General features: G+C 37.0%; 1 protein-coding gene across 1 annotated transcript in view; it reads right to left on the reverse strand.

Annotated features, from left to right (window-relative positions):
- Positions 1–27769, reverse strand: part of HEATR5B (HEAT repeat containing 5B) — an 86359-nt gene that overhangs the window by 10103 nt on the left and 48487 nt on the right. The window contains exons 23-32 of the mRNA XM_082852123.1: positions 24939–25178; positions 23810–24061; positions 21537–21718; positions 19337–19405; positions 14156–14335; positions 7359–7596; positions 5992–6246; positions 4311–4438; positions 1569–1713; positions 810–1076 (exon numbers count right to left, since the gene is read on the reverse strand). Of these exons, the coding sequence (XP_082708249.1) occupies positions 810–1076; positions 1569–1713; positions 4311–4438; positions 5992–6246; positions 7359–7596; positions 14156–14335; positions 19337–19405; positions 21537–21718; positions 23810–24061; positions 24939–25178 (1956 nt within the window). The remainder of the gene's footprint in view (positions 1–809; positions 1077–1568; positions 1714–4310; positions 4439–5991; positions 6247–7358; positions 7597–14155; positions 14336–19336; positions 19406–21536; positions 21719–23809; positions 24062–24938; positions 25179–27769) is intronic.

A 27769-nucleotide genomic window follows, 5' to 3' on the forward strand; every position in this document is an offset into this window, starting at 1 on the left:
CCACTGTAGTCTGCCTAACAACTTCAATGATGGAGAATTCATTGTTTTCATAACTGTAGGCTTGTGTTGAACTGAAATTCACCTTTATATATCCTGATACCATTTCTACCTTCTAGATACAACAGAGGGAAAGTCTACTTTTCCATCCACTAGTTCTTAGGTGTCTGCAGACAGCTATTATCTTTTTCAGCTACAATTTTTTTAGTTGCTCCTTAAAGTTGGTTGTCACTCTCCTCTGACATTTGTTAGTTTGTCAGTGTTGCTCAAGAGTAGCAACCAGATCAGAAAATAAAGGGTTTAGTAATTCCACTTTATGTCTATCTGCTAACATTCGATTTCTTCCCTCAAACTGTGGTTCTACCTCTTTGCTGAAGTTTGTTTGACATGTATCTGAAAAGGGTATCCTGGGTTTTTGACTTCTTAAATCTTCAGTCTTTTTTTTTTTTTTTTTGCGGTACGCAGGCCTCTCACTGTTGTGGCCTCTCCCGTTGTGGAGCACAGGTTCCGCACGCGCAGGCTCAGCGGCCATGGCACACGGGCCCAGCCGCTCCGCGGCATGTGGGATCTTCCCGGACCGGGGCACGAACCCGTGTCCCCTGCATCGGCAGGCGGACTCTCAACCACTGCGCCACCAGGGAAGCCCTTCAGTCTTTTTTTATAGGTTTCTAAAGGTAAACAAACCCTTAAAAAAAACCCTACTTCTCTTTTAAGATTTAAGAGGAAAATAAATCATAATAGCACTTAAAATCAAAGGCAACCTCATCTCTAATACAGTATAAGACATTTCCAAATAGTGATTAATACCGTACCAGCAGGTGAACAAAGGGACGGTAAGTCAGAGAGTATGGTAACTGTGGCTGCCACCAAACGAGCACTTTCTTCTGACAGTCGAGTTTTAGTGGCTATGTGACTTGGAGAGTCCGACATCTTGGTACTGAGATGCGGCATGTGCCTCACTAAAATGAACATCAACAGCTCCATAGTTGCAAACACAAGAGATTTTCCAGGAATAAGACCACCACTGTCACCTCCTTCTCCTAATACAGGACAGGACTCTTTTTCCATATCATCTTCATCTTGGGTAAAAGAAAATTTGGTGAAATTCTCAGCAAACAAAATAAAAAATAGTAGATGAAACAACACAGTAAGTATACTTAATAAATTCTTTCAAAAGAATTTACAACTATATGTTTAACTGATGCCATATGTCTTTCTCAGAATAATTCCTGCCTGACTAGAATTCTGTTTATTTACCTCTCCTTAAAAGTAACGGACAATTCATTTTTTACTTTGAAAAATTTTATTAGGTAGTTTTTATTAGGAATGTATTTCATAATAGGAGTAACACATATGTTAGGCTGAAACGTGTGAAGTTGCCCCTTTTGAAGGTGAAAGATAGCTGAATATGAGCAATTCCATTTACAACATGCTAATGAAAAGCAAAATCAATTGCAAAGCTTCTAAATGTATGGTTAAATTTTTTAATTAACAACTTCCTGGTATTAATATTTTAAAAATTAGAGTACAAAGAAATCTACTTCAATGTTAGTGTAATTTCTAGTGCTTACTTAGTGTGTTTCTTTTTTCTTGCAAATAATCCTGAGCAGCTCTTACTATCTGTTGTACAACTCCAGTCACCAGCAGCTGGACGGATGGTGGATTCCAGGTCAGTAGGAGGCGGTGTAAAACACTCAGCAACTCAACACCAATCAGCTATTATAAATTAATACAGAGAAATTAATTTTAATTTCAAAGGATACATTTATATTATTAAATCTAAGAAAATATACATGTAAAAATAAATTTGGTAGCTAAAATTAATATATTGGACTATGCAGCAAATATTATAACAATCTTGAAATAAGGTCATATTTTATCTGAACATATTTTCAGTCAAAAATTACTTTATTATGTACTTAAATAATTTTTCCATTTAAAAATGGTCATTCTCCTATTTCTTTTCTCTTTAGGACTAAACAATGTTGCTAGCATCCAGTGCCACTACAATTTATGATTTCCAACCTAAGTACCCAAGAGTAGTCTACCAGAAATTCTAGGCATTCTGGTAAGTTCCTCTCAGATTCATCTCAGAACTATTACAAACTTCTACCGCTTACTACTCACTTTAGAAAGTCTCTTACAATCTTCTACATCAAACCCATCCGATGAACCCACCTCAAATTTCAGAGGGAGAAAAAAATTTAACTGCAACCGAAGCCACCTTTACCTCTTTCCTTAAGATCAAGTGTCCAGCCCCTGCCCAAGACTGATTAATCTTTCCTCATATGCCTGCTACCCCATCCTGTTTAACTTCCCAAGGATTCTTCAGGGACATCAATCATACCCCGTATGTTGTCAGCCTCGCTCTCTAGCTAAGCTCCTCTTCCCCAGGATAAGAATCTGCTCAAGTCCTTCCTACCTAATTTCCCCCCACACCTCAAAAAACCTCTCAGATCCTTCCATCTGCCCCCATGTTCTCTTCTGTCTCTGTCTTGTTTCTTCCTTTCCCAGACCGAATGCTGCCACTTCCTTCACTCTCTAATTTACTCCTCGATCTTCTATAATCTGGCTTGATCCACCTGAGAAAACGCTATGCCTGAGGTCACCAGTAACCTCCATGGGACTCTTTTTCTGTCCTTATTTACTGGATTCTGTCCCTTTTGAGACTGTTGTCTGTCCTTGAAACTCTCTCATCTTTGATAACTCTGTTTTTGTTTTTGTTTTAAACTGGCATCTGGTCTTTATTTAGTCCTATGCCCTGTGCTGTGGATTTAGTGGTCATTAACTCAGACTTGGATTCTGGATTCTTTTGGTTCTCCTCCTTCCTCTCTAGTAGTCTCCACTGCTGATTTATTTCCCTCATCTCAATCCTTATTTGCTATTTATCCCTAAGGTTCCAGTCTTGGCCCTCTTTCCTTCTTCCTTTATTCAGTTTTCCGAGGCCAGTGGACTCATTATCTCTCTGGAATTATGAAAATGGCCTCATAATTGACCTCCCTCCTCCCTTTTCATGTCTTAAAAATCAACCACTACAAGATTGATGGGGTGATCAAATTTATGTCTGCTGTATTTCTGGAATACACATTTAACCATGTCATTCTATCTACTACATTTACAATCAGTTATTTTGGTTTTAACATAATGTTAAATTTTATTGGTTTGACCATTTGAAAACAACCCTCAAGTTTCTTGCAGTAATCTGTAGTTTAGCTGAGGCACAGCTTCAGGCTACAAGGCTGGGGTACAAGAAGAGTTCATCAGTGAGTGAAGCTTGTAATCACACAGCACATGCTTTGTTTTGTTTCATTTGGGGTTTTTTTCCAAGCAGCACCGTGTGCAAAACTAATTTTGATATAATACAATAATGAGAACTTTGCTTTTTATCTGTCTGTGTTTTATGGAAAATTATCCCAAGTGATACCATTTGGTAGTATGGTGTTCAAAGAAATGGTTATTATTACGAAAATAAAATTCCTAATTAAAAAGAATAACAAATCCAGTGGTAACTTGGCTCTGTAATATGAATAAAATCCTCTAAATATTCCATACATAAATTAGAAAAAGCAATTCATTAAACTTTTTAAATAAGTACTTGAGTCAGCACATAAAAATTTCATTAAATGAGAGATAAAACGTAATCATTTAAAAGTGACAATTTATTTAATAGCCTTATGAATCACTTCAGCCCTTTATTAGTAGAATCATTAACTGGGACTGAAGCCATCCTTTATTTATTTAATTTAATTTATTTTTTTGTCTGCACTGGGTTTTCATTGCTGCGTGCAGGCTTTCTCTAGTTACTGTGAGCAGGGGATACATTTTGTTGTGGTGCGCAGGCTTCTCGTTGCAGTGGCTTCTCTTGTCATGGAGCATGGGCTCTAGGCATGCAGGCTTCAGTAGTTGTGGTGCATGGGCTCAGTAGTTGTGGCTCATGGGCTCTAGAGTGTAGGCTCAGTAGTTGTGGTGCACGGGTTTAGCTGCTCCGCGGCATGTGGGATCTTTCTGGACCAGGGCTCGAACCCGTGTCCCCTGCATTGACAGGTGGATTCTTAACCACTGCGCCACCAGGGAAGTCCCTGAAGACATCTTTTAAATTTTTAGTTTTACTTGACTGCTGATGAACTGATCAAAGAAGGTAGTGATGATCTCCAGTCTAGCTGTGCCTGGTCATCCAACTTTCAATATAGGGTCTTAAAGCCAAAATGCTGAATGCTTATTATATAATATTTATTTCATATGTGAGAAAATTATCTTAAGATAAATATGATGTATACAAAGCATAAATTATCTATTATAGAAATATACTGTACCTGATCTTCTGCAATATGGATTCGGGCATAAGGAGAATCTAGCAAGGTGTGTAAGGCCTGTAGACAAGCTGTAACATGTTCAACAGGCTCCTCAGGTCTTGGGGAACAAAGGAACTGTATACTCACGCCTGCAATGTACAAAATAAACACACAGGTTTGTTAATATAAAACACTTTGTTGCTTTGACACCATTTTTGTCCCACTTTCACCTACTTATTTTTTTTACAGATTACTTTTAACATATATTAATGCCTTAAAGTCAGTTCAAAATGATTGTCAAAATAAGCAGCCAAACTTAACACAGGTTGTACCTCTGCAAGGAGGCTAATAATAACATTGGAAGGGGATGGGGGAGTTCCAAGGTCATCTTGATTAAGAAGTTAAAGATATTTAAAAATAATACATTAAGAATAAATTTATGAAAATTATAAAATTAATTCTCATTAAATGAGTGACAAATTCTTAAGTGTTAAAAGAGCATCTATAAAGCAATTATAAATAAGAATTATTCAAATTTGCTTTAACTTTACATTTTATTATTTCCTTCTGAGGCAATTTGTTAAGTGCCAAGTAAAAAGAAAAGTTGTTGAAAACAAAAGTTTACTTTTTTCCCTTGAAAATTATTCAAATTGCTCTGTGAGTGAACATGACAATTTTTAAAGAGTAGTTTTTAATAATTAAATTTTAAATAAAAAATTCAGTTACTTTAGAAACTGTGCTAAAAATCCTCTTTTTACTATCCCTTCTCTGAACTATACTATCACAATTTTTTCCATAGCATTAAAATGAAAGACATGAAGGAGTTCAAAACATGCCACACCAAAATATACCTTCTTGGCTGAAGGCATTTGAGAAATAGCAGATGCAGGCAGGGCTCTCTGTCCCCTTTTCTACCTGAAAGCAGGTCATAAAATTTCTCATGAGAAAGGTGCCCTCTCTGTACTAGGGAGAAAACATTCTTACCACCAGAGACTGGGAGTCGATGTTGAAATAGACCTGTCCAAACAAAACTACTAAAATAAGCCTGATCTTCCATTAGTTTCCCCCGTATATTTTCTAGTTACTGTTCCACAACTTACCACCCCTAGCCCAAACCCCTCTGTCTTGTCATACCCTCACAATTTATTTTTTTTAATTAATTTATTTGTTTTTGGCTGTGTTGGGTCTTCTTTCTGTGCGAGGGCTTTCTCTAGTTGCGGCAAGCGGGGGCCACTCTTCATCGCGGTGTGCGGGCCTCTCACTATCGCGGCCTCTCTTGTTGTGGAGCACAGGCTCCAGACGCGCAGGCTCAGTAGTTGTGGCTCACGGGCCTAGTTGCTCCGCGGCATGTGGGATCTTCCCAGACCAGGGCTCGAACCCGTGTCCCCTGCATTGGCAGGCAGATTCTCAACCACTGTGCCACCAGGGAAGCCCCTACAATTTATTCTTGCTTGTGTAAAACTATACAATCTTCTGGACCTAACGGCTTCTTCAGGTCTTCATTTTCCTTCTAAAGACTCCTGTGTACATGTAAAAATATTAAATAAATTTGTACGCTTTCCTCCTGTTAATGTGTCTTATGTCAGTTTTATTCTTAAGCCAGTCACAGATCTTAAGAGGGTAGAAAGAAGTTTTTTCTCCCCTACAGATACACATTTTCAGAAGTGATACATCTTGAAATACATTAACATGGCTCACCTACCTAAAATCAGATGCATTCTGTCTTTGTTAATTTCTGGCAAAGATTTAGCACTAGGCGTTGCTCCTGATGCTTGGTTTAAATTGATGGGTGTAGAACGTTTTTGTAAACCTGCTATTGCTGCCGCTTCTGCTGACTCTGAACATGTAAATCCTGTGCTATTTAACCAAAGTGCCACTGCATGGAGAATTGGGGCCCAGGAATTCCGATAGTGAAGTCTAGCTGTATCAATAGTCTCAGGAGTATAAAATGCTCCACCTATAAAGCAATCAAAAACATTACTTCTATTATACTCATTTATCAACAACTACCTTAAAAAATAACCGTTACATACAGTCTTAGTCCATTTGGGCTGGTATAAAAAAATACCACAGACTGGGTGGATTATAAACAACAGAAATTTATTTCTCATAGTTCTGGAGGCTGGAGGTCCGAGAGATCAGGGTGCCAGCATGGTCTGGTGAGGGCCCTCTTCCTGATTCATAGCCAGTGCCTTTTTGCTGTGCCCTCACAAGGTGGAAGGGGCCAGGGAGCTCTGTTGGTTCTCTTTTACAAGGGGACTACTTCCACTTCTAGGGGCTCCACCCTCATGACCTAAGCACCTCCCAAAGGCCTCACCTCCTAATTCCATCACAATAGGGATTAGGTTTCAACATATGAATTTTGAGATGACACAAATATTCAGATCATAGCACATATAAAAGAGCAATTTGGCAAAGAGATTCTTGTACAGAGTTATCAAAACTAACGTCTTTCCTGCAGCTGCTGACCTGGAGTGCCTGTCACTTCCTCGCTGATATTAGGGTTTCCAGCCTTTTTGCTGCACATGCTGATGCCTCTGAATGCCCTCCACCTTTCCCTACCCGTGGTCCTCTTCCTCAGGCTTCCTCTTCACTGTTGCCAGCAACTCTTAAAACCCTCATCACCTGCCCTTTCTCTCAATAGCCAGGGAACTCTGTCTCTTCTTTCTTTTTCACTCTTCTGCAAATTCTTCCCCTCCTCCTGCTTTCTCTATCAAACTGATGACTGCCACATCTGTCCCTGCATACACACACTGACCAACACAGCAATCTACTTCATCATGGTTATGCATAATGACTTGTTATGCCCAGTTATTTAGAGTAACCTAACTCGTACAGTTATTACTGTAACAGTGAGAACATTTTTGCTTGGGCTAACAAGTTTAATACCATATATGAATTCACAAATTCAGTATGCAAAACATGCTCTAAATGAGAGAATGTCAAGTTTTAAGTCCACAGAAATTGTAAATGTTATTATTACGATTGTTGCTAGTCTCCACCAATTCCATTTTGTTTAATTACTACTTTGAACTCTATTAAAAGCAAAACTCTAAGTGCAGTACTTACCATCTGGGGGTAGCTGACTAGCAAATTCAGCTGGTAAAGTTAAAAGCGCATAGTCTTTTAAGGCTGCCAACCACAGGCGACTGAGTGTTGGCAGTTCAGGTTGTACGAGTGTTATTAAACTGTCTGGTGGTAGTTCATCTATGGTACTGTAATCATCATCATCATCATCATTATTTTTAATTGCTCTTTTTGGTTTTGACTCTGCTGCTTTTTTAATATTCATAGCAACCACATATACCTAGTAAGATATTCAGGAGGAGAAAATAACAAGGCATAATATTAAGAAATGACATATTCTAAGTTGTTATTATACAGCTGAATCATCAAAAGTGAGTACAGATACTAGAAAGTATACAACTTCGGGATTTCCGGATAACCTCAAAAGAATAATTCCACCTGCTTTGGAGGAAATCGTTTTTTTTTTTTTTTTTCCTTTTTCTTTTCTTTTTTTTTTTCATAGAGCTGACTTCTGACTATTGCTCTCACAGCATATTCCTTGAGTAGGGTTCTCTGAATTTTTTCTGGCTTCTCTTGTTCTACTTTACAAAGCCCCCCTTTATATGTGGTTTTCTTTCTTTTTTTTTCTTTTTGTCATAACTTCCTGTTTGTTACGTTTGCTTTCATAGATTTATTAGACACAATCAGCCAGCAGTCAAAGAAAAAAGCTGGGGGGGGGGAGGGCACAGAAAGGATTTCCATAAATATCCTTCAAAACCCCTTCTTATATAGTCCTTAAGTGATATTTAGCAATCTAGTCCTTGCAACAGATGGCTGAGCCAAGAATAATATAATTTACTGGCCATATATATTATCTGTATCTTTTCTTTCCACTTTATAAACCAAAAAGATGTATAATAACAACTTCCTAAAATATAATCTTAAAGATTCTTCTTTGCTGAAGTTATTTTTGTTTGTTTTCTTTTGTTTCTGTACGTACATTTTGGCTTTGGCAACTGGCACGTAGCTGAATTACACATCAATGATAAAGCTAAAAAAAGGGTGGGGGGAGCAAGAGTAAGAAAGAAAATTGCACTAGATAAAAATCTTGAGAAAACTATTTCCCCCTACACAGTGTCATCTTCATTGTTTGTAAGAGGAAGTCTATGCATGTGAACAGGGACACTGCAGCTTCTTGATGGCAGGGTCTTATCTCTATCCCTACAATGAACAGACAGTTATGGCATGGTAATTGACTAGATTAGACGATTACAGGAAACAATGAATCTTCATTTTTGAGAAGAAGCATTCCTTAATGCTGTGATGGTCTATTAACACTTAGTTACAGTTGGTTAGTCATACTTAACACCTGACAATTTAGAAGCAGAAACCACCTAACTTTTGGAGTAGGGACTTTGAGTATCAGGTTATAAATGTATCACATTCATATTTTCCACTGGTTTTAAGCTCGCTTTCTTCCCCTAGATTATTATGCTGATTTTAAGAAAATATCTCAATAAGCACTGTAAGTATACTCAGCCATTCGCTCATCAAACCCTTCTTAGGTACTTACTCTTGCCTTTCATTTGCTATTGTGCTAGGGCCTGAGGCAACAAAGACAAATAATACATGGTTTTCACCTTCCATGGACTCACAGACTGATACGATGAAAGGAGAGTGAGAAAATTGCTGAGCGAAAGGGATGTTTTTTGAAATTTGTTTTAAATGACCTATCTGCCCACCTCACTACACGCAGTGACTATGTACACTGCCTGGCACCTAACGAACACTCAGTGGTTTGAGTAATGAATGAATGAATCACAGGAAGCACCAAGGATGGAAGAATCTTAATGGACTATGAAAAGGTGAGACTGGATTCAAAGACAAAAGTTCACCTGTTCACAGGCAAAGATGGAAGGGGGAATTCCAGGCAGAGGGAATATAAACAGCAAGAGCACAAGAGACAGAAACTAGCAAGGCATGCTGAGGAAACTGCAAGTGTTTGGTATTAGACTGAGCATAGACTATAAGGCAGAAGTAGCTGAAGACTGTTGGTAATGGGGAAGCGAAGGAGTCACTGCAGTATTTAAAGGTCAGTTGTATGTATTTTTCCTCAAATTTTAATTAAAAAAATTATACCATAAATAGTTTGAAAAATGAGTTTTTAAAATTACTCATAATTCTAATTTCCAGGTTTTCACATTCCAACTTTCTAAGTTATAATTTTGTTGTACAGAGAATTTTGTATTTAATTTTGTCTATTCATATATCATAAGGGTTTCCATATGAATACTAGTCTTCATAACTGTTATTCTTAATGGCTGCAATGGAAGACATTATACATCTAACAATTTTCCTGTAGTTGAACTTTTATATTTTTTTCTGATTCTTTTTAGCCTTGGGAATCTTAGAAAGATGAAACATAGTTTTCAAAGACAAAGGTGTTCAGTTCTCCACATTGTAAGTAAGGTTACAACTAAACATTTTTGTAAATTTCTCTCTTTTTCATATTTTGGATATTTTTCCCTAGGATAAAGTTCGAGAAATGGAATTACTGGATCAGTGATTATAAATACTTCCATGGCTCTGAAGAGATACTGCCAAATGCTTTCTAAAAGGGTTCTATATTTTACATTGCTACTTGCATATGATAATATATTTTTTAGACTCGTTTTTTAAAAAAATTGCGTTTATTTTTCTTATGAGATATTACACACAAAATATAGAAGAATCAGAAGCATAAGTAAAATGAAGAAAATAAAACCAGACACAATCCTACTACTCAGATGTAATACTGTTAATATTCTAGCCATGTTGTATATACATACTCAGTCTTTTAAAAACTATGTTTGTATATAATATTATACTCAATTTTCTATTCACTTAATACCATCATCTTTGGATCAAGAAATACAATTATTCATATATTGCCTTTTTTTATTGTTTTAGAATGATAAACAACATTGCAGCAAACATCCTCACAGCAGAATCTTTGTGTATATCCTTGATATTCCTTAGGATAAATTGGTCAACTAATGTGTACGATTTTAGAAAGTGCTTTGATAATACAGTTGACCCTTGAACCAACGTGGGTTTGAACTGTGCAGGTCCACTTATACATGGATTTTTTTTCAACAGTAAACACTGCAGTACTACATGTCTAATAAACAGCTAAAAATATGGGCCTGGAATGTAGGAGAGAAGTATGGCTAGAAAAGTAGAATTAGAAACTTTCATATACAAGTAAAAGCTACTGGGTATGGGTGTAGATGACACTACCCACAGAGTATGAAGAGTGAGAAAAGGGACAAGAAAAATGCCAGTATTTAAAGAGCAGGCAGGCAAAGAGAAGCCAGCAAGTGAGGCTGAGAATGAACAATAAAAGAAAAGAAGAAAACCAAGGGAGTAGTGTCACGAAGTCAAGGAAAACAAAGTTTCCAGAGAAGACAATCTCAAATGCTATAGAGAGGCTAAGTAAGACAGAGATTGAAAAGTGTGCAGTGATTTGGAGAATTATATTATTTGTAACTTTAACGAAATAATTTCAATGTAGTGCTGAGAGTAAACCCAGATTGCAGGGGACTGAGAAGTGGGTGACTAGCTGAGGATGTGAAGATACTAAAACTCGTTCAATGAATAGAGGTGTGAAGAGGAGAGTGAGGAGAAGAAGACGAGCAAGCAGAGGGTGATGGTGAGATACAGAAATGGGGTAAGTGAGATACAGAGGCGTGGGGGTAAGTGAGATACAGAGGCGTGGGGGTAAGTGAGATACAGAGGCGAGGTAAGTGAGATACAGAGGCGGGGGTGACTGAGATACAGAGGCAGGGGTAAGTGAGACATATAGGCGGGGTAAGTGAGATACAGAGGCGGGTAAGTGAGATACAGAGGCGGGGGGGGGTGACTGAGATACAGAGGCAGGGGTAAGTGAGACATATAGGCGGAGTAAGTGAGATACAGAGGCGGGGTAAGTGAGATACAGAGGCGGGGGGGGGGGTAACTGAGATACAGAGGTGGGTAAGTGAGATACAGAGGCGGGTAAGTGAGATACAGAGGCGAGGTAAGTGAGACACAGAGGCGGGGGTGACTGAGATACAGAGGCAGGGGTAAGTGAGACATATAGGCGGGGTAAGTGAGATACAGAGGCGGGTGAGATACAGAGGCGAGGTAAGTGAGATACAGAGGCGGGGGGTGACTGAGATACAGAGGGGGGGTAAGTGAGATACAGAGGCGGGGGTAACTGACAGCACTTAGCTTGGAACAGTCCCCTCCAGAGACTTATGCTTACTACATCTACTCTCATCCTCCAGGTCTCAGCTTAAGTGTCGCTTTCTCCAAGCAGCCTCCTCTGAGCCCTCAGACTATTTTAGGTGCCTCTGCTGTGTGTTCACCACAGTCTGGACTTCTCCTATAACAGTCATTATTTTTGTTGCATATACTCGTTCACTAGTTTGTTTTTCTCAGTAAAGGTAGAACATCTGGCTTGTGCACCACTGTATTCTCAACTTCTAGCCTGGCACAGAGCCGATGTTTAGTAACACCGTTGAATGAATCAGAGAGTGGGAGGTAAGAGAATGAGAAAAGGTAATCCTAGGTTAGAGGAAAACTTTAAAGTAATAATAATTATTATATTAATAACAACAGGTAACATTCACTGTGCACATAAATAAGGTAGTTATTGAACAAAGTTATTATTACCTCATTTACTTCAAAATGTAATTCTGTGAAATGTGCATAATTATTATACACACTTTAGGGCTGAGAAACAAGGTTTAGAGAAGCAGTTAAATAACTCACCCAAGGTCACATGGGTAAAAGGAGTTTTCAACTCACACTCATCTAAAGACTTGAAGGTAACAATCTGAGGAACTGGAAAACTAATATCCTCAATTTTTTGAGTAAAAAGTAGAAGCAAAGATAGATCTTGAGTAGAGAAATCTAGAATATATTGGGCCTTTGAGGAAAAGGACAAAGGAAAGGAAGCTAAGCAAGGAAAAGATTCACTAGACAATATTACAGGCTGAGGCTCGAAGTGCAAATTATTTAATTATAGAACGAAGTTACCCCCAAATAAGAAAAGCGTCTCAAAAAAAATGTGCATTAATAATTTAGTTATGTGAGGTTTTGATCTAATTTGTTAAAAGCAATTACTTATCTTCCATTCAGTGCCAGATAACAATGCCTGGTCCTTTTACATACCTCACCTTAGAAGAAGACATTACTGCATTTCCATGTTATAATAAAAAAACTGAGTATCTGAAAGATCAAATCACTTGAACAAAATCACAAAGATGGTGAATTATAGAGACAGAACTTGTTCTAGGGCCTCTGATTCAACATTTAATGCTTTTTATACTGAACTATGTCAGACTTCTTAGTAGGTGAATCAAGCACGTTAATGCAAGTCAGCAGAGAACCAACTAACTGGCAAATGGTCTTATGATCATCCAACTACATACCTGTCTCTATGTTTGGGAAATTAATGAATGGGGCTGGAGAATTAAGAACAATTTTAGAAGCTATCTTTTTAAAAATAAAAATCATTCGATCATTTAGAATATAATTTCTACAGACAAGAAAAGTAATAGTAAGTTTTAGTTAAAAATTAGATATGTGAAAATTAACATTGAATTTCAAAGTAAGAAAACAATCACATTATAGTATCTTTCTAATACTACTTTCCACCTAAAACTATGGATTTGCATTAATTTGAAAAAAATTTTATCAATAAAAACAAACATTTTATCAATGCAAATATTATTTTACTTCTCTACGCCAAAAGATGGCAGCAGAGTGAAAATAAAGGAACACTCAGGGATACTCTATGAAAACAACTTGATCTAAAACTCAGAGAGAAAAACTAATTTATACAATATCTTACTGTTCTACATTTTCCTTTTTTTTTCCCCTTCTGTGACAGAAATAATCCACAAAAACCCAGAGGTCCTTTATCTAAACTGTATCATCTGGATGTTGTATGCCTTGAGCCAGCAATTGTCTGCTGGGTGGTCACAGGCTGCTGATACCATGGAAATAGGTAAGTGAGATACTGGGTTGGCAGAGGAAGGAATAAAGAGCTACTTGAAGTACCTGAGTGCAGACAGATAAGTATTTGAAAACTGGCAGAAGAGATTTAGAAAAGTGAATTTAAAATAGTATCATTATTTTTAAAAAGTGGCTATGGGAATAAAAGAGGTAAAAACAACTATAAAACAACAAAACATACAAATAACAACCAAAAAACCCTACAGCCTCAGTATCAGTGGGTGGTGACATGTCTCCTAAAATTTAATCAAATAAGATTCTTGGCATAAATTTTTTCTATTTTTTTAATATTTGTAGGCTTTCCCAGCCTAGTTTTTCCATAGTAAGGAAGAAGAGCCCTTCTTCAACACAGATGTTTTTAAAACACTGATTAAAAATATAATTTTCAAAGGTTCAATAAGAGTTCTTTTGAGACATAAATGTATATGCATTTCAGTGAGAAAGAGCAAACAGCAGATTTTTTAAAAAGCACTCTATACCACAGGTCAGTTTTAAACAAAAATCAAACAAAAATTTTTTTACCTACAGGAGTAGGGGAACATTTTCTCATGGATGGAGAAATGGTTAAAAACAACAGGTCAGGGCTTCCCTGGTGGCGCAGTGGTTGAGAGTCCGCCTGCCGATGCAAGGGACACGGGTTCGTGCCCCAGTCTGGGAAGATCCCATGTACCACGGAGCAGCTAGGCCCGTGAGCCATGGCCGCTGAGCCTGCGCGTCCAGAGCCTGTGCTCCGCAATTGGAGAGGCCACAACAGTGAGAGGCCCGCGTACGGGGCAAAAAAAAAAAAAAAAAAAAAAAAAACAACAGGTCATGGTTACCTCTGCCCATGCTTTGAGAACAGCCAGTTTTTCCATGGTTGTGGCACTCTCGCGGTAGAGTTGGCTGGAAGATCCTTTTCCGGCCTGAACTTTGTCCAGTGAAGAAACAAGCAGATTGTGTACTCGACGGAGATCATTGAGATCACTGACAACTCCACTTCCAATCCATGTACTACATACCTAGCCAAAGGAAAAAAACTTTAATTTTTATAGTAAGAAGTTAACATTAGGGACTTCCCTGGTGGCGCAGTGGTTAAGAATCCGCCTGCCAATTCAGGGGACATGGGTTCGAGCCCTGGTCTGGGAAGAACCCACACGCCACGGAGCAACTAAGCCCATGTACCACAACTACTGACCCTGCGCTCTAGAGCCTGAGAGCTACAACTACTGAGCCCGTGTGCCACAACTACTGAAGCCCATGCACCTAGAGCCCATGGTCCGCAACAAAGAGAAGCCTCCACAACGAGAGGCCCGCACACCGCACAACAAAGAGTAGACCCCGCTCGCCGCAACTAGAGAAAGCCTGTGCACAGCAACGAAGACCCAATGCAGCCAAAAAAATAAAATAAGTTAGTTAATTTTAAAAAAAGTTAACATTAAACATATAAAAGAATGGAGTAAATATGATTGTTTCCTAGGGGGAAGAAACACAAAACCAATGAACAAAACAAAACAAAAAAACCTCAATGCTATGCTTTAATATTATTTTTTTAATAAAAAGTCAACAGCAAGTATGGAACTTATTGTACTCCTATGTAGAAAACAAAACAATATATACTTAACATGTTTCCAGTATCTAATTTCCCAAAAATTTTAACAGAAAAGAATTTCCACCCAAATCGGTTTGGTTATGAATAATTCTTCAATTCAACAACATCTCTGTTTACTATAGGCAAAAGGTTATTCTGAGTGCTATAGAGGAGTTAAAAAAAAAAAAAGTAAAGGGAAAAAATCTAGTCCCTGTCCTCAAGTAAGTAAATTCAGATTAAATGAACACATGAGAATGTTTTATGACTGTCACACTGCACTTAAAAAGAGAGAAAGGGGCTTCCCTGGTGGCGCAGTGGTTGAGAGTCTGCCTGCCGATGCAGGGGACACGGGTTCGTGCCCCGGTCTGGGAGGATCCCACATGCCGCGGAGCGGCTGGGCCGTGAGCCATGGCCGCTGAGCCTGTGCGTCCGGAGCCTGTGCTCCGCAACGGGAGAGGCCACAACAGTGAGAGGCCCGCGTACCGCAAAAAAAAAAAAAAAAAAAAGAGAGAAAAAAGATTAATTCTAGCAGGAGAAATGGGAATGTTTAGATATCAGGAAGTTTTATGTGTATAGATACAGGGGAGTTTCACGGAGGAAGAGACAAGATTAGGAAAGTTAACTGGGATCAGATTACAGTACAATTTAAATTCCACGTGAACTGAATTCAGACTTGTTCTGTAGGCAGTCATGAGTTTCTAAGGCTTCTGAGCAGGGGAATATTATTAGAATTGTGCTTTAGGAAAACTGCTCCAATACTAAGTATAGGAAAGCATGTGTTTAGACAGTGAGTACTGTGTTCAGTCACATGACTATTATAATACCACGGAACAGAGATGATACGGATCAAACTGAGAATCAAATGAAAAGAAAGAGGCATCTGAGAAAGACTTGGAAGTAGAAATCACAGGATTTGGAAACCAATTACATATTTTTAGGGGGTGAAGGCAGGGACATGCAAACAGTATGAGGCGATAATCAAAGACTACCAAATTTTGACTGTCAAAGTTTCTAACCCGGATGAATGTAAGGAAGGTGACACCACTGTTTAAGAGAGATAACATAAGAACAAAGAGAAGTTTGGTGGAGATGAGAAGTTAGAGAACACGATTTTGACTGTGAACTTTGTGACATGCTGAGTTCAAAGTACCAGCAAGAGACACGTGGAAAGATATTCAGTGGGCAGATGGAAACCTGGGTCTGGATTTCAGGAGCAAAGACAGAGGTAACTAAGTCGATCTAGGAATTCTCCACACAAAGATGATCACTAAACAGATGGTCCTAGGTAACTTTCTTCTAGGACTGAGGTATTAAAAAGAAAAGCCTTAAGGACAGAACACAGGGAAAATATACTTCAGGGACAAGTAGAATAAGAAACTGAAAACACCAGAAAAGCAATAGGACAACCAGGCAAGTGTGGTGATACTGGAAGCAAAGGAAGAATGCCAAGATGGAAGGGGCTGGGCTTCCCTGGTGGTGCAGTGGTTAGGAATCTGCCTGCCAATGCAGGGGACATGGGTTTGAGCCCTGGTCCAGGAAGATCCCACATGCCGCAAAGCAACTAAGCCCGTGAGTCACAACTACTGAGCCTGTGTGCCACAACTACTGAAGCCCGCGTGCCTAGAGCCTGTGCTCCGCAACAAACATAAGTCACCGCGATGAGAAGCCCATGCACCGCAACGAAGAGCAGCCCCTGCTCGCCGCAACTAGAGAAAGCCCACACGCAGTAACAAAAGCCCAACCCAGCCAAAAATAAATAAATAAATAAATTTATTTATTTTTTTAAAAAAGAAATCAATCATTACTATCGTCTCACTCAGCTTCATGTCAGGGCCAGGTGAGTATAGTCAGTTCAGGCTTCGTTATCAAATAAATTATGAAAAATCTTTTGGTTTTCAGAGCATTTGGATACTGAATCATGGTTAATGGATTGTGTTCCTATATTTGAAACGTTTAAAAAGTTGAGAATAAATATATATGTAAATTACTTCATTCTCTTATAATAATCTTATTCTCAAAGAATTCAAAACTAAATTAAATAAAATTCAATAAGGACATTTAAAAACTGTTTGTTACCAATACTGATGGCAAAAAAAAAATACCAGCCACAACAGTGCTGAAAATATAATGAAATTTAAAGTGAAAATAAAGATTAAATATGAGTGTGAAAATAAAGAGTTGGTATTCTTAAGGAAAATAACATTTTGGAGATATTTGATACTATTTCTGTGAATTTTGGTAGAAATATAACTGAAAGTTGGGGGAAACTGTCAAAATCGAGAATTTGGTGCTAAGTTTGCTTTGCAAAAACCTAAGTACCTTCTCCACTTTAAAGAACATGAAACCAGAAACTGCAGATACTGCATTATAGGTTTGGTTTATGAAGAAAGACAAAGCAAAACTGAATCAGCAAAATCATACTTAGAGAAAAGACTCTGGCCTTATATCAAAAGAGTGGTGAATGAATGTACACTTACAAATTTTAGACTGAAATAAAATATCTAAAGTATGTATTATGTTTACGATTCCAATGCTGCTTTAAATGATTTATTAACCTACTGATTACTGTCCCCAACTGTCCTCAATTGAAAACATTTGAGGGTTTTCCTATAATATCTAAGAATTACTTGATTTTCAGGTTCAACATGATGTTTACTCTAGTAAACAATCTGGGATGCCATGTTTCAAGATCTGCCTGAAGCCAACTCCTTCGGTAACCTTAAAGAAAGAAACTTGCAACCCAATGCTCCAGCTATTTCAAAACCAGGTTTCCTCCCAGAAACAGGACAGGAGGTCAAAAATTTAAGCCTGCCACTAGAAAAGAAGAAACTTCAGAAAGCAGGTAGGGCCACATAAGAAATAAGAAGTGTTCTTTTTCTTAAGATTTTTTTGATGTGGAACATTTTTAAAGTCTTTATTGAATTTGTTACAATATTGCTTCTGTTTTATGTTTGGCTTTTTGGCTGCAAGGCATGTGGGATCTTAGCTTCCTGACCAGGGATTGAACCTGCACTGCATTGGAAGGCAAAATCTTAACCACTGGACTGTCAGGGAAGTCCAAGAAATAAGACGTTTAAGGCAAATTCAGTAATAGGAAATTTTCATACTACTCATTCACAAGATGAAATTCTAATAGCTTTTGCCTTTCTGATGATCAGGAGCTTTATAGGATGTTTTGTCTGCTTAAATATTATGATCTGAAACGCTACCATAATACATTTAATTATACATGACTGTGATCTCTGATGTCTGTGTGCCAGTATCCCAATCTAAATGACTTAACCTACTCTAACTCCAAGGTTTGTACCATGATCCACAGACTTCTGTCTTAAACAAGGCTTCCTCTTCTCTCTCTAGCCTGCTGTTGGTAGAAGGAGTTCATTTCTCTGAAGGCCACCATTAAGATAGCAGGCTTCAGAAAAATAAATTCTAACAGAAGGAGGAGGCAACTCATTGACCAAAGAGTAATCAAACCTATTATTGCAAACAGCAGAACATTCTCTGCATAGAGGACACACGTAGCTTGACTGAATTCTAAGCAATAAAGATGGAATACAGCCCTGTACTCCGGAAAACTGAGAAGGATGGAGTTGCTTCTCTTCTATCCTTAGGTTAGCAGACAAAGAATTGGATTTTTTTTTGAAAGATTAGAGCGTAATGCACAAATCCTTTTTCAGGACAGAGCATGAAAAAGATGAACTTATTAAAGGTGTAGGAACATAGGTGCTTCTGTAACTCTCTTCAGAAAAAATAATATGAGAATAATCCCCTGGAATCAATTTTGCAATAAAACTTCCATATTGTGAAATTGTCTTTAGGATAATTTTAATACACAGAAACTTGTAGAATTTTCATAACCTGTGGTCAAAAACCCTTTTATTACCTATTTATTATTACTATATATTCTTCAATGATTATAGATTTTGAGATTTTACTTTTATTCTAGTCCCTCTTATGACTTTACATCTCCACTGACTACTGGACAATGTAAGAGCTATGTATTCCAAAGTCATGTCCTCAGCTACAGCAAAAAAAAAATGTGATTAATAGTTAGTACTTCATCATTTTACACAGAATAAAAAAGGAAGCTGTCACTGTTGTATTTCTGAGATAAAAATAAATACTATTTGGGGCTTCCCTGGTGGCGCAGTGGTTGAGAGTCCGCCTGCCGATGCAGGGGACACAGGTTCGTGCCCCGGTCCGGGAAGATCCCACATGCTGTGGGGCGGCTGGGCCCGTAAGCTATGGCCGCTGAGCCTGCGTGTCCGGAGCCTGTGCTCCACAATGGGAGAGGCCACAACAGTGAGAGGCCTGCGTACCACAAAAAAAAAAAAAAAAAATACTATTTGATTTTTCTCTCTTGGAAGTGAAATTCTAAGATATCTATAAATTTATAGAAGATAACTATTGAAAATTCTATTTTTCTTCTTACCTGGCAAGCTTTTGCTATTATGTCTGATGGAGTATCTTGTGAAAAGGCTGGTCTTAGAGCAGCTCCCACCTAGAAAAATGAATACAAGCATTTTATTTTTAAAGATAAGTAGTAAACCTTTTGTGTCTTTGGAGATGAAAACACACAAAACACATCTTTGTTCCTTTCCTTTTTATCTCTCTTTTTGGTGACAATAAACTCAATTATACCATTCTTCTTTTGCTTTCCAGGAGATTATCATTATCCAATCTGCAGGATCGTATACCAAACAGGCAATTAATCTTATTTGTTTTTCATTTATTTTTAATAGTAAATAGGATTTTCTGACAAAGCCACATGTTCCCAGAGATAACAGAAAACTGCTTTTTTTTTTTTCTATCTATATTCCTGAACGTATTTCTAATAGTATTTACTTCATGGGTGAATCTCATATAACTGAGATTAAAGGCTCAATTTCTTTAAATAACTGAGTAGTACTAAAAATTCACATAGTCACTAAAAGACCTTAAAAATCATTTCACCTCAAAAAGAGATGCTTTAAAAGAAAGTTGCTCAAGAAATATTAATGTACTGTTATCATAGTAATAAGTGAAGAAATATGAGCTTTAGTTTTTTTTATCCAAGTACTAACCAGGTCCAGCCTGCTTAGAGCTTTAGTTTTAATAAGCCAGTAACAGTCACAGATTCTTAGATATATTACATTTAATATGTAGGAGCTGAATTAGGAGTTAAATATAGTCAACTCCTAATTTGAGATTTCTTCCATTACACCAGGTAAAGATACCTGATTTAGATAATTTACTTTTAAATGGTTTATGAAAAAAAAAGTGAGAGAGTGAGAGAATGTGTGTGTGTATATGTGTTGAGTGTAGAGAGAGAGAAAAAAATCAGTGTTAAAGGAAATGAGGCAAAATTCTCAATTGGCAAATATGAATGAAGGATGAAGGGTATAAGACAGGTTTTTTTGTACTATTCTTGCAATTATTTCTGTAGGTTTGAAATTATTTCTAAATAGAAAGATTTTTTTAAAAAGACCTTCATTCTGATAGGTTGGGTATTTGGGAGTAAATAATTATATACAGGTTTTCTACAGCCATTTGGCCTAGAAAGTATAACTTCTTTACCTATACTTATGATGGAAAAAAATGGACTATACATTATCCACACTTTTTAATTTTGTGTATGTTTGAACACAGATTTTAGATGAAGTATGATGTGTCTAGAGCCAAGATTTTGGTACAATCACAGTGAAAAAAAAAGTTCGTTCTTTTCTTACATAAGTTTTTTTCGCCTTCATATAATCCATTACTAGGATTACATCTATTGTGCCGCTTTTGAAGAACATAAATATAGGCATAAATTTCAGGGGAAACAAGTATATCTCTGTTTAGAATATAATAAAAAAATCTTTTGAAAGTATACAATTCTTTCAGTAATATTTTTCACTATTATTAAAAGTTAATTTATCCTTCAGCATACAAGAGGCAATTGCTTTTTTTTTAAATTTATTTATTAATTTTTGGCTGTGTTGGGTCTTAGTTGTGACACATGGGATCTTAGTTGCGGCATGCGGGATCTTTCGTTGTGGCGTGCAGGCTTCTCTGTGGTGCACAGGCTCCAGAGCACATGGGCTCACAGCTTCCGGCACATGGGCTCTCTACTTGAGGCCATGAGCTCAGTAGCTGTGGTGTGTAGGCTTGCTTGCCCTGCAGCATGTGGGATCTTAGCTCCCCAGTCAGGGATCGAACCCGCGTCCCCTGCATTGGAAGGCTGATTCTTTACCACTGGACCACCAGTGAAGTCCCAAGGCAACTGCTTTTTATTTTAAAAAATGCTTATCAAGTCTTGGCATATAAAATAACAGCAGTAAATCCACAACACTCTTTAAATGTTCCTTTTATCTTTTAAATGGCATGGCTAAATATCTAAACATAAGACTGGAAAGCCAGGCTGGAACATCTATTCTAGTTTTATCACTAATACTACATCATGACTTAAAAATAGTGACAAGTTTTATACAATTGTTTCTTCAACTGTGAATTGATTCAAACTGTGTGACAGGCAATGGGAGTAAAGATATGCATTCTACATGAATAAATAGGTTACAGGTCCAAATACATTTCTCCAGGGGATCTTCACTTCTTTAATCTTCACTTTTCAAAAGATCAGTTTTAATTTTGAAACAAATAAAATATCTCACATTGGCTTGATACTGCTCCAGAATCACATGACCTGGAAATTCTGGCTCAGGCACAGATGCAAACTTCTTGATAATGTCTTCAAGTGCTTGGAGCCCAGCCATCCGCAGCTGGTTACTATGATCGGTTGCAGCCATGAATGCCATGCGAATCAGGTCAGAGAGATGAAGTACCAAGAGATCATCTAAAAATAAAAATAGAAGGCAAAAAAGGAAAACATTTCCAAAATTAAGTGTAATCACATAAAAATACGGAAAGAAATAAACTTCTTTAAAAAAGGATTTATGATCCACATATTTCACCATGTTTAAAATAACAATGATACACTTTCAAGAAAGTTTCCATGCCATAATCTCTCAAGAATATTGGTAAACCTTTATACAATAACACTGATGACATTGTAAACTGACATCTGAAGCAAAATAACTGATTATCATAATTTTCCCCAAAAGAGTTTGTAGTTTTTTTGTCAGCGGAGGTTGGCAAATTTTTTTTGTAAAGAAACAGATAGTAAATATTTTTGGCTTTGCTGGCCATATAATTTCTAACATAACTACTCAACTCTGCTGTTGTAGTATGTACAAAGACCATATGTACACAAATGGTTACACTGTGCTCCAATAAAACTATTTATAAAAACAGACTGCAGGCTGGATTTGGACTGCAAGCTGTAGTTTACCAACCTCTACTCTGGAAAAGATTTTTATAAGGACAAGATGTAGAAAAGGGAAGCCTTTTTCCTTTTAGCCTTAGAGTAAAGGCTGCCCTAGATCAGTCCTATCAAAGCTTAAAAGCAAGGCAATTGTTCCCAGAATGAAACTGCTATTGCTTCTCTACACAGTCTCTACCTACACCCTCTCTCAAATCAAGACCTCTATCTTTTTCCAAAATCCAAGGTGATGAACTCCTAACGTGGGGGAGAAGAAAGGGGCACTTGGGCAGAAACTCCAAAATGGGGAGACAATTAAGGGACTGATAGAGGTTTATTGCATTCTGGGATCTTCTGGCCCACAGAACTATAAGTTAATAAACTTCTGTTATTTTAAGCCACTAAGTTTGCAGTCATTTATTATAGCAACAATAGAAAACAAATACATCCAACCTCTTCTACCTGGAAAACCCTCTCTCTGCCTCTAAAACCCAGCTTCAAAATGATCCCTTCTGTGAGGTCTTCCCTGGCACTTCAAGAAATGAGTAGCAGTTTTTTATGTTCCCAAAGTACTCTATCCTTCCACTATTGGGATATATGATTATTTTTGAGTGATAACTTTGTCTCTCTTTCTTCTAGACTAGAAATTCTTCAAGAGCAAGGACTATGTTTTTTTATTCTTTGGCTCTCCAATGGGAAGTAAAGAACAAGATTCGGTAAATATCTGATGAATAATGACATGATTAAAGACACCCTGTTCACAACATATTGTGCTTTGCTGGTACCCTATATTCAGATTCCAATTTTATACATAGTATAATACTGTTTTACTTTTTGTTTTTTAGTCCATTTGTGAGTTTTACTGCTTCTTATACACAACAAAGTAAACTGAAAGGCATTTTTAACATATAGACTTCAATACAGATAACATATACGATGTGTCTTTGGATATTTTAAAAAATGACACGATGACGAAGAGACAACAAAGCGTAAGATAAGACAGTCTGTTACTCTACTACCTCTCTCAGATTCTCTAGGTTTCTTCATTTGTAAGTGAAGATACTGGCCTGATGATCTCTTTGTAAATTCCCTATAATATCTGATCCAGGGGATATACGGTATAAAAGCTTACAAATGATCAAAAAGTAAAAGGTTTCAGTAATAAACACTTTTCACCTTTTCAAAAATACCTAATAGCAGTTCTGAAATCTGCGAGTTTGAAATCTTCCATGGCATTCATGAATTCTGACATTCTCCAAGGCTGGGGATTGCCAAACTCACTTTATTTATTCACCTTAAACTTTTGCTAAAAGTAGGATAAGGTACCAAGGAAACATAAGTTACTGCCATCATTATGCTTAGGGCCATCATTATCCTTAGGGCAAATGATTAAGATAAATATATCTTAAGATAGATAAATATATAAATTTGGACTGCTTTCCTCAACTTATCTTCCCAATAGGGATCAGAAGTTGGACAGTATGTAGAGAGGACAGAAAACAAAGGTAAAAGGCAAGAAAACGTACAATAAATGAAAGGCATAGTCTAAAGCATGTTACAAAGCAGTAAAATATTTCAAACCTATAAAAATATTCTGGGGAAAAGAAGTACTGATTTTTAATTTACTTGTAGGGTTTCGCAGTTTAGCAGAACGTGCCATAGCAAGGTCAAAGTGAGCCTGGTCTGCATTCTCACACAAATTGATGATTCGACACAGGCAATCAGCAGCAAATACTCGAGTGGCCCAGCGAGGTGCCACAAAGGGCTTTGATTTATCTTCTTCTCCTAGTGTGGTAAACATGGTATCATCATCCATCTCATCTTTCTTTTCAAATTCTTCATCTTTTCCACTACTTAAGGGAGTTGCAGTACTCATATCTGTAACAAAAATAAAAGCATATTATAACAACCTTACATATAGCAAAAACGATGCTTTAGAAATAGTACTGTTTGATGATACCTAATTTAAAACCAGTAGAAAACAGTAGAATTGGCAAGATTTTTCTTTTAACAATCAATAAAAAGCCAAGGAGGGGGAGTGGGAGGTACAAACTATTTGGTGTAAGACAGACTCAAGGACGTATTATACAACATGGGGAATAGAGCCAATAATTTTGTAATAACTGTGAATGGAAAGTAATCTTTAAAAATTATATAAAAATTTACAATAAATAAAAAATTTAAAAAGATAGCAGCCATCAATTTTCAACTTGAAATTCAATAATATTGTTTTGTCTTCATTGCATGTACTTTCACAATGACTTTACTTTTATGAAAGCTATGATGGTTGTTCTGTTTATGACAGCCATATAAAGTTTCTCCTTAAAATAAATATATTTAATTTAAAAAATAAATAAAAATAGAAATTAAAAAACCAGGGAAAGAATAACATAAAAATATTTTATATATTTCACTAGTTTTACATCTTATGTCAAATGACAGAGTAGCCTGGGATTTTTATATATGAAAATTAGTTTGAACTTAGTCATTTGTCAAAAATAACCAAAGTTCATTAGTTTGTAATATAATTTAATCTTCAACATTTTACAGGGATTTACAGATTAAAAATTATTAGTATTTTAAAATGTAAGCTCTATGTATCTGTAATGTAATATATGTATCTAAATATATCTATATACGGTGTATATCTATATATGCATCTATTTCTATACATGGTATATATATCTATAGATATATATCAAAATTAAATAATTTTCATTATCTTAAGAATATATTTTATATATTAAATACATACCACTAGAAGCTGCTAGGACATCTTTACAAAGCATTAGCCAATGGGAAAGTTTTTCTACAGCCAGTGATGACAGCATATGTCCCAAAGTATCATGAATATCAGAACATAATTTTCTATCAGTCTCCCGGTCTAGCATTCCAAAAAGAAGTCCCTCAAGACCAGTTTCTGTTATATTAACACCCTGGTGCCGGCAATGGACATCACTTCGAGAACTAGCTCCAGTTGCAAAAGGACTGACATCTGAAAAACAGTTTTTACAAATGAACTTGTAAAGGATTTTATCGTATACTACAGGTAACAATTATGTTAAAGACCATGATTTACATGTAAATTCACAATAACAACAAAAACAGCTAGCTATATACACAATTTAACTATGGTGTCCAATTTACCTATCTTTAGAATTAGAATTTTATCTGACAATAAAGGTAAAAACTCTGATCTTTAAGACTGTTTATTCTGTGGTATTTTAAACAAATCTCCAGGGAATGCTCATTAAATATATATTTGATTTTAACAACAAAAAGTGTGGGAAAGAGACATTTTTAAATAGATTTAATAGTCTGAAAAAATTATTGCTATATATGTTGGGTGAACGAATTGAAACTTATTTAGTCTTCTAGTTCAGATTTTACAAATCTATAAAGCTAGAACACAAATTATAAATAGATTATATCCTAAAAGTTTATTTAAAAATTGGGAAAGGGGCTTCTCTGGTGGCGCAGTGGTTGGGGGTCCGCCTGCCGATGCAGGGGATGCGGGTTCGTGCCCCGGTCCGGGAGGATCCCGCGTGCCGCGGAGCGGCTGGGCCCGTGAGCCATGGCCGCTGAGCCTGCGCGTCCGGAGCCTGTGCTCCGCAGCGGGAGAGGCCGCGGCAGTGAGAGGCCCGCGTACCTCAAAAAAAAAAAAAAATTGGGAAAATCCTGCCCAATCAAAAGTTGTTATGAAATAGTACTTAAATTTCTTGCTTTACCTGGAACTCTTTTTATTCTTATAAACAGTAGGAGTAGAACAACTGGCAGCCTTTAAGAATGAGTACTATTAGGCTCCCCGAAGTCCAAAGCCCTCTGAACCTTGAAGAGAGTGATAAAGAGGGATGAGGGCTGAAAAGTGGCTTTTTAAAATTGAGTCACTCCAAAGACAGAATAAGGGGAGGTTTGCAGAAAATAGCCACAGTGAGGGGAATTCAAAGACAGTAGGAAAGGGAAGGTTCCAAGGAGGGAACATTAAGGACAGATTAGGCACAGAGGCCTATTTTTCACTTAGCAGTATACAGTGAATATTTTCCCATATCAAGAATTTTACTTCCATGACGTGAATAGAAGAAAAATGCTATCTTATGATTGTATTAACTTGCAACTATTCAATCACTAGAGGTTAAAAGTATTCATATGTTGATATTTCTCCTTTGATAAAACACCTCTTTTGTGTGCTCTCATGATTTTTACAGATGCATAAAAGAGTTACCATAGCAGATCCGAGACTACCCTATTAAGGCCTGATATTACGGGAACTGGGTTTCAGGAAGGTTCCCATCATTTCCTGATAAAAGTGGCTTACTGTGCCTAAATCATCTGTACCAACAATATAGTTTATGCTGAACATCTGCTTTCCTTCTGAGAGTCTGAACTTTTGGTATATGCCAGGCAGACCATGCCTATTTGACCAGTCCCCAATAAAAATCTTGGGCACTGAGTATCTAGCAAGATTCGCTAGCAGACAACATTTCACATGTGTTGTCACAACTCCTTGCTGTGTGACTCCATGGGGAGTGGACTCTTGGAAGCTTGTGCCTGGTTTCCTCTAGACTTCACTCCATTTATCCTCTCCCTTTGCCGATTTTGCCTTGTATCCTTTTGCTGTAATAAATCACAGCCATAAGCGTGACTATATGCTGAGTCCTAGCAAATCATCAAACCTGGAGGGTGGTCTTAGGCCCCCGGCACACTAACTTGTAAAAGCTTTAAAAATATTAAAATATAAATGCGCACATTTAATACAATAAGCATATTTTGAAACTATCTTTCCCTCTCTTAGTTTGTCTCTTTCAATTTTGATTATGGTGACTGACATCTAGAAGTTTTGAAATTTTACATGTATTCAGGAGAATTCTGTAACTACTTTTGGTGCTGTTTTCTCTCCAAAAAGCAGTGATGTTTACTGTTAGACTTTTATAATAAACTTCTTTTACATTCTACAGTACAGTATGCTTGTTAATAGAGCTCTTATTACACTATGCTAAAACTGAAGTTATTTTGGTATGTTGTTTCTTAGTATCCAAGCAACTTCTATGCATTAGGAAGCTCTTATAAGTAAAACTTTTCTCTCACAATAGGGGAAATCTCTGTCAAGCTCTGAAAAAGTTCCCAAACCACCTATCCCTAGAAACGGAAGACCAGCTACAAATTCAAGCTATACTTAAAACTCTCCCAAAAGCAAAAAGAACTGAAGAAAGCGAAGATCCACCTTTCGTTACCCAAACATCTACTGACATTTCACAGTTTTACTGGTTACTTTGGTCTTACCTTCTTCAGGGAAAAGTTACATCACAAAAGGTTAACTACTGTCAAAGACTGGAAGCTTTCAGGTAACCCTAAAATAGATAATTTCTCTTTTCAGAAGCCTACTAATGATACAAGGCAATATCCTTAGTCATCCCTTATACAGCTAAAACATTCTCAAGGGATGGCGGAAGTGTCCTGATACTAAATGCTACAAAAAATTTTTTTCAGCTATGAAATTTTAAAAAAGGTAAAAATGTAAAGTTACCAAGAAAACTACATGGGAATTTTAAAAATGATAACAGTTTTATTTTACCTAAAAGAATAAGA

This window comes from Leucopleurus acutus (assembly GCF_964270905.1).
Source record: "Leucopleurus acutus genome assembly, chromosome: 12".
Taxonomy (NCBI): domain Eukaryota; kingdom Metazoa; phylum Chordata; class Mammalia; order Artiodactyla; family Delphinidae; genus Leucopleurus; species Leucopleurus acutus.